The following is a 7465-nucleotide window of genomic DNA, read 5'->3' as shown; positions in this document are numbered from 1 at the left end:
GAATGGGGACTTCCCTGGGCCTTCCTGCCTGCAGCAAGACTGGGTGAGAAAAGTTTATCCTGGCCTGGGGCAGCACCTTATGGGCCATCCATTTATTCCTTTTTTCTTTTTACTGCTTTTCTTTCACCGGAATAAGGACATAGTCCTCTCCACTGGAGGAAAAACTTTTCATCTGTGGGTGATGGACACACAGCCTGCCTTCTGCTCTTGCAGTACTTCAGCACATGTTACACAGTCATTAGCCTCAGACCAAGCCTCAAAACACATCTGGCCCTCACAGCAGACCTTCCTGCATGGTGAATGAGCTCAAAACAGCTCAAGCCAGAATGAGGGAAAGCATCTAACCTGCTATGTGAGACTGGGAAATGGAGTCCTGACACTGTGCCTAGAGCAAAACCCCAGCTGTTCTGCAGACCATTTTTTCATGCCCTCCTGTAGAAGAGAAAGAGACACTCTGAACTTCTGCCAGGTTAGGAGTATGGGCAAAAGTAACTTGTAAGCTAAATTCTTCATTCCTTAGAACTGAATACCAGTTTCAGCTGTATGCTACTGGCTTCGCATATTCACAGATTCACAACATGTCCTCATTTAATACTTCACAAAATGTCGCTGAAGCTGCAGGTACGCACCCTGCACACCAAGTGTGTTTCAGAGAACTTAACGACATGCGACGTGGCTTTTATTATTCCTTACTGAAATAACAACACAGCTGCTTCCTGTGTATGACAAATGTACTTCTTTCAGTCGGGGGTGGGGTTAAAAGAGGTGATTCGGAGATACCGGCCAACTGCACGCACTTTGCAACATCTGGGCAAAGTCAAACAAGTCAGCTGGATTTGGCTAAGGAGAAGGGCTGTGCAGCTTGAGTAGCTCTGCTTTCTGCAGGGTGGTCGAGCCTAGACCCGAGTTCAGCAAACTCCTGCATCCCTGCAAGCTTTTCCTTTCGTTCCCTGAGTGCCAGATATGTTTTTCAAGACTGGAACAGTGAGAATCCTTTCCTCCCTTGCAAGAGGATCTGTGTGTCTGTTTTTTCATGTACACATACCCATTTACAAATGGGAGGTATTTAGAGTCAAGTCTGCGACAGAGCCTGGATTTAATTAAGATGTCAGTGCAATGAATCAAGCCAAAAGAAAGAATTGCCAGAAAATACAAATCTTTCCTCCCACTCCCCTTCAGCAAGAGGATGCAATCTGTGGACTTACCGCGGCAGCCCCAGCCACATCACCCAGGAAGGTGACCACTCACTGCTCTCGGAGGTCACCTGCGTAGTCTCGGGGGGTGGCAGGCGGCCTCGCTCCTCCTGAGCTTCACACGTTCTCATCTCCAGGGCTTTGAGCACCACCGACGAGCTGGTGTTTTTCAGCAGGGCGACGGCCTCACTCCGGCTGACCCCCGTCAGGTCAATCCCGTTCACATTCAAGAGGATGTCACCTGAGACCGATAAAATGGATGATAAAAAACCCTACAAGTGTTTCCAGGATCCCACCCCCATGAACAAGCTAGTCAAAGCTATGGCCAAGAATTGCTGCCTGATGAGGTTCTTTGTTAATCTTATCATTAAATGTGGATGTGAAGCATATGTTAGTAAACTTGCCACAGGCATACGAGAAGGGGCTAGATCCCCATACACAGGAGCATCACCGGGCTGGACAGACGCTTTGGTCCTGGTTTCTTGTGATGTTACGTCCTATAACTGGAGCCGAACAGCACAGCTACAGTCCTGTTGCACCAACAAGCTTTGGTATGGGCACATGATGCTAGTTCAGGTCTCCAAAACCTGCTCCCAGTTTTTTGTACTCAACCCAAGCATGAAACCTGAAAGCTTGAAGGTGGTTTTCTCCCAGTGCTCCCTAAGCTGAGGACTGCTGCTCCAGCTGGCTTTTCCCTAAGTTTGCTTTGTGAAATAATGTATTATTATTTTAATGTTAATGCCTGTTTGAATGGCTGCAAGCCAAAACATCTTTCTGTATGCCTTATTTATAATGTAGGCACAGCAGCTTCAGAGAAAAATGCAAAGATGACCTCAATTACTACAGGGAGAACAATAAAGACATCATTAATATCATGCAAGCATCCAGAGTGCCAAGTGCTCTGCTACCCTCCGCAGCACACTCCAGCGCCAGGACTTCCCTGGGTGCCCTCTGCGCTTCGCCTGCATGTTCCTCCAGGCAGGGACTATGTTCACCAGCAGTCCAGGCAGCACGACATGAACATTAACCTCTTCTTGTGGTCTGCCCGATGAGACAGACAACAGCCTAAGGGCTGCTCTAAACTGTGGAGGCTTATGGCGCTGTTATAACATCACGTATTCATTTGTTTCTAATTTTATCAAATTAACTAGGCTGAATTTTCCATGCTGCCTCATGATGAATATTTTTTGGAAAACGTATCCCACTGAGAGGCAGTCATTTCCCAGCAGGAGGAAAGAGGAAACCTGCTGGTTTGCTCCTGTTGTCATGTTCTTACATGGGTTTTGATGAGCAGCCATAGCTCCTGCAAAAGGGAGGCTCCCCTGTGTGCTGGTGCCACTCATGGGGCTCACTTGGGCTGCAGCCGTTCTGCCCCACTTTTGGGTGCCTTCACTTCCCTTGAGCTCAGGATTTCCCTCCAGCTTCTGGGCAGCAACCAGGCTGAAGCTGAGTGTAGGGGACGAAGGGCAGGGGCCCAGGGGCCTGTGTGGTTGCTGGATGCAGGATACCAAGGTACTTGAATCTTGGAGAAGTAGCATCCTGAAAACTGAGAGTTTCACCATTCCTCTGCTGCCTGTCTATTCCAGTAAAAACCCACTGATAAAATATGCTTCTTGCCTTACTCTAAAGACTTATTAATGCAGAGGGGGTGAAGTTATTAAATTTCTCACTCTGTTACATCAAGAACCAAATGGAGTTATGAAGTCAGTGTTTCCAGACATGATATTGAGCCACAAGGCACTAACATTGCTTCATATATGATGGGAATTCTGCCCCTTTATATTTTTTTCAAAGCCATGAATGATATGACAAACAAGCACAAAATACTATATCAAAAACCCCTGAAGGTTGCACAATGAAGATTTCAGTAGTTAGTTGATGGTGGCGCAAGCTCATTTTCCTGTGAAAAACTATTTTTTTTTTCCTACCCGAATATGGCTACATCCCACTTCACAGAGGTGTTACCGCTGCATATTATACCTTTGCTGGTAGCTGACTTGAGATCCTCTAATCTGATGCATCCCAAAATCTGTAGGATGGCTGAAGGTGTTGGGATGTGATGCTCTTTCACTGTCCCTCTGTTTTTCAAAGGAAGCCTTTGAATTAAAGCAGGCTTTAAAAATCCCCTCTTATTACCTGTTTTTATCCTGCTGTCTCTGCTGATAACTCCTCCAGGTTCGACACTTATCACATAGATAGGCAAATCCCATTCCCAGTTAGATGCCCCGCCTGCTACAGTCATTCCCAGCGATTCTGTGTGATCTTTCCGGACAGCCACCACCTTCTCATGACAGGTGACGGCGTGAAGGGTGCTCTGTGATGGAGAAAACAGCAACAACAAACACAGTGGGCATGGGGACCTCCCTGGCAGCTTAGGCATTTTTCTACTGAAATGAATATTTGCTGAGGAAACACCAAAGACCTCACAGCCACCTGCCATGCCTGGCCAGATGGCAGGCACGACTCTCTCCAGTGCTTAGGCATCTGCAGAGTCAGAGCAACCGCCGAGATAATACGTGCTTTAATAGTTAAAGTCAGGCACTGCTCCCACTAAAATCAGAAGGGTTTCAGTGTTGAGATCAGTAGAGGCAGGTCTTGGAAATGTAAATAAGGAATCTGATTAAAAAAAAAAAAATGTTCTTGGTATTAGTATCACTAGTGGTCCCATATCTTTGACTATTAGGTCACTTGGTTCTTATCTTACTGCTTGCAGTGTGAACATCATCTGTATAGTTAATGAGAAATCATCCAGCTGAATTAAAGGAATACAAGTATTAGGGTCAGATCAGAAGATAGATAGCTCCAGATTTCTGTGTTTCTCTGTAAGTTACTGGTGAGAATACACCAGAGAAGATATGTTTCCATTCAGGAAGAGAGAAGGACATCTACAGACTGAAGAGCCAGCAGCTTCCAGGGTGCTCTTCCTAGTGCTTGTGTTTAAAAGGTCACTTTGGGACAGCCATCTCTACTTCCTGAGGAGATACATTCCCTTATTCCTCCCTCTGAACAAGAAAAGTGACATACACACCACTGGTCATGCAATAACTCATGTGTGAGCAAGGGTGCAACAAACACAGGTGGCCTCAGGATGGAGAGGCAACGCAAGCTCCAACAAAACCTGTGAACCCAATGTCATGTTTACAACTCATCCAGCTTTTACAGAGGAGTTCAAGAGACAAGGATGCTTCTCCAGAAAATCTGGATTTAAATGTTAATTGCTTTGATTTCCTTAAGTATTTAATAAGCTGTGCTTCTGGCATCAACTCCTGAAGATCCCAGCCCCTCTAGCAGGAACAGCACTATTCATTCCAGGATCATATGTATGCTGCTAAATACATTTCAAATGTATATTAAAAAAACCCACAACCTTCTCATTCACAAGTGTAACCTCACATTTATAATATGCAAAAATAATCTATAAAACTCATTTAAACCCATATTAATCTCTTCTTAGAGATCCAAGAACCCACAAAGACATTCCACTTTGATTCCTGGGCCAGTAGCACAGAAAATAGAGCAGGCAACTCCACAGCTGCTCCCACAGTGACAACAATGAACAAAGGAAGAGAGTGGCAAGAAATTTTTATGGGAGTAGGACAGGTTGTCTCTTTGTTTTGTGTTTTGGGGGTTTTTTTTAAGGTTTTTTTGTTGGAACTAACTCCACATCAGGATTTCTGTGATACAGCGTCGACAACAAAACCCAGAACCTTTCAGCAGCTTAGCAAAGGATCTCTAGATGCTTGAGCAGAACAACAGCAGCTGCCACAGAGCTCCAGGAACAAAAAGGCAAAGTGCTTGGTGGAAAAGGTCTTCTCTAAGTCACCGGGACAAAAAAATTGATACAGTTGTTTGAACTTGTCACATCAGATCCGTGCAGAACACAGGCACTATGTCAGAGTAATTTGGCTTATGGCTTGCAAATGAACCTAAAAATTTCTGAAGGTTTTACAACACTCTCTTCTTAAAAAAAAATAAATAAAATGTTCTAGTCCAGATAATTTTAGCCTTTCACCTTTGTCTTTAAGGTGTAAATGTTTTAAACATAGTAGGTCTATATTTGTGCAAACAAAACTTAATGTTTCATCCACGTTTGTACAAAAACATTGTCCTTTTTCCCTGGGAAAAGAAAGGATTTCCATCATGAAAAAGCCACTTTCTGAAGCATGTGGGATAGGGGCTATACTAATTTTCACAAAAATGCAGTCTGAAATTTTGTAGAAAACATTAAATTGGAATTAGACTTGCAGGTCCAAGCATTCAGAGCAATTCTGTTACTTTTGCAGTGTCCATCATGTCTCAGTCACCAAAAATATTAGGTTCAGAACTAATGTTCTGGTTTTGAGGAATCGGTGCAGAGAGAAGCAGATTTCAAAGTAATGCTTGATAACAAATTGTCCTGTTGCATTTCAATGAAGAATCATAAAAGTACTCATGCTTGTATGCTCAACCATGTAGGACCAGTTTTCCTTTGAAGCTACTCTTCCACATGTCATTTTTTACATGGTTGTGGATAGAAAGGAATTGGAGTGACTCAGCTGAGAGGAAGGCAGTGATGAAAGGAAAGTAAAGCCTTTCTTAGTAAACACACGTAGAGCTTTCTTGGAGGTACAACTGATAATGAGTAAACCAGTTAAAAGGCAATGTTTATCAGTGACTGCATTTCAATGCATTCTCTTCTAAACAATTGTCCTTCTTTGTCATTTTGAAGTGACCTCAGAGGTCAGGAGAGGAAAAACATAACAGTTCATCTCCTTTTCTTTTCTGTATATTTACTGGAAAATAAATATTTACAGCAGATTATCACAACATCAAAGCCATGACACGTGTCTTGCAGGCAAAAGACATAGCTATGTCTGTTTGGAAAATGTTCTTTACCTGAAGACTAACCTGTTAGTAAGGCCAGCAAACACTGCCTGCTCAGGCAACAGGGCAACAGATTTAAGTACTAGACAATTTGTTAGAAAGGAGTAAGAAAACAGTTCCAATTAAAAACAAGTGCTATTTAATTAATGGCAAAGCTCCCACTGACTTCAAAGAAATTGAATCTGGCCCGTTTATGAGTTACAGCCTGGCTCACCAACCTCGGCTGCACAAGAAAGCGTTTCTGACATCTCTTTTCTGAATCAGGATAGCAGCCAGAAGAGTTTGGGCTGTGCCTCCCCCGTCTCCATAAGGAGGAGAACAGCTCGATGAGAGCCTGCATAGGACCAGTCTGCCAACACACCATACACCCAGCATCATGGCCACCACAGAAGGACGTGGTCACTACAGACCATCCTCCTCTTTCTCCAGCGCCTTGTTGCCTGTCTAGCTTGTTGCTGTCGGCATTGGCCTGAGAAAGAGTTGCCACCTCTCACTTTCCGGATGGAGACTGGCTGTCATGATGGCAATGGCTTGGCCAAAAGCAGGTCCTGAGCCATCGTACGAGCAAGACAGCTATTGGAAGCAAGAATTTATTCTTGGTGCTGAATACAGCCAAGGCGTGAGAGCATATTTCAGCCCACGTTTACACACGTGCTCTGCAGCAAGAGCTGCTTCCCTCAGACACAGCATTCCTAACCTGCTAATATCATGTCTTGCAGTAAGCTCAGGGAATAAAAATCACCCTAAAATTAATCAGAATTCAAGTCAGTTAACAATCTCTTTATCAGTCACACATAATAAAGCAATCCCACAGATGGCAGCAGGTAGCAGATTTATCAAACCACACACACATAGGAAATTCCCTTGACGGTCAAGTCCAGCCAACAAACATTGCCTTGGCTTAGAGCAGAAGAGTGCGCTGCGTTAGGACACTGTACAGGCCCTAAGCTTGCAAGTATTACTCCTGCACTAATGCCCATGTGAAAATAAGTAATATTTTAAGTCTGCCAAAGCCTGGAGTTTAAAGATCTTGAATTGCAAATGATGTTCATTTAAACCTTCAGCAAAAAAGCACAAGAAATTCAAACTGACACACTCATACCCTATAAAAGGGCAAATAACACTCCAGTAATGATTGTATCAGACCAAAAGCCCACAGTGCCTGAAGCTCATTGTGTCCTCCAGCTGTACTGATCTCCTGATCCATTGTTAGAACATTTTCTCTGATACAAATCCTCCACTGCATGTACACAAAACTAAAGGGAGCTATGAACAAATAAGCCCAAATGGTGGCACTGGACAGAAGCCTAGAGCAGCATGCCTACTCACGTGCTTATGTACCACCCATCTCTTGTGGCAAACTGGAAATCCTCTTAAAAATCCTAGTCTATCCAACAAAAGTCTTTAAA

General features: G+C 43.9%; 1 protein-coding gene across 1 annotated transcript in view; it reads right to left on the bottom strand.

The window, feature by feature from the left end:
- LOC104524790 (E3 ubiquitin-protein ligase LNX-like) overlaps positions 1 to 7263 on the bottom strand; it is a 14393-nt gene extending 7130 nt beyond the window's left edge. The window contains exons 1-3 of the mRNA XM_010167775.2: positions 7159 to 7263; positions 3330 to 3507; positions 1206 to 1434 (exon numbers count right to left, since the gene is read on the bottom strand). Of these exons, the coding sequence (XP_010166077.2) occupies positions 1206 to 1434; positions 3330 to 3507; positions 7159 to 7263 (512 nt within the window). The remainder of the gene's footprint in view (positions 1 to 1205; positions 1435 to 3329; positions 3508 to 7158) is intronic.
- Positions 7264 to 7465: the final 202 nt, after the last annotated feature.

Source organism: Antrostomus carolinensis, unplaced genomic scaffold (genome assembly GCF_000700745.2).
Source record: "Antrostomus carolinensis isolate BGI_N321 unplaced genomic scaffold, ASM70074v2 scaffold30985, whole genome shotgun sequence".
In the NCBI taxonomy this organism is placed as follows: Eukaryota; Metazoa; Chordata; class Aves; order Caprimulgiformes; family Caprimulgidae; genus Antrostomus; species Antrostomus carolinensis.
Note: the sequence above shows the minus strand (reverse complement) of the source record. Positions and strands in the feature narration are given on the sequence as shown.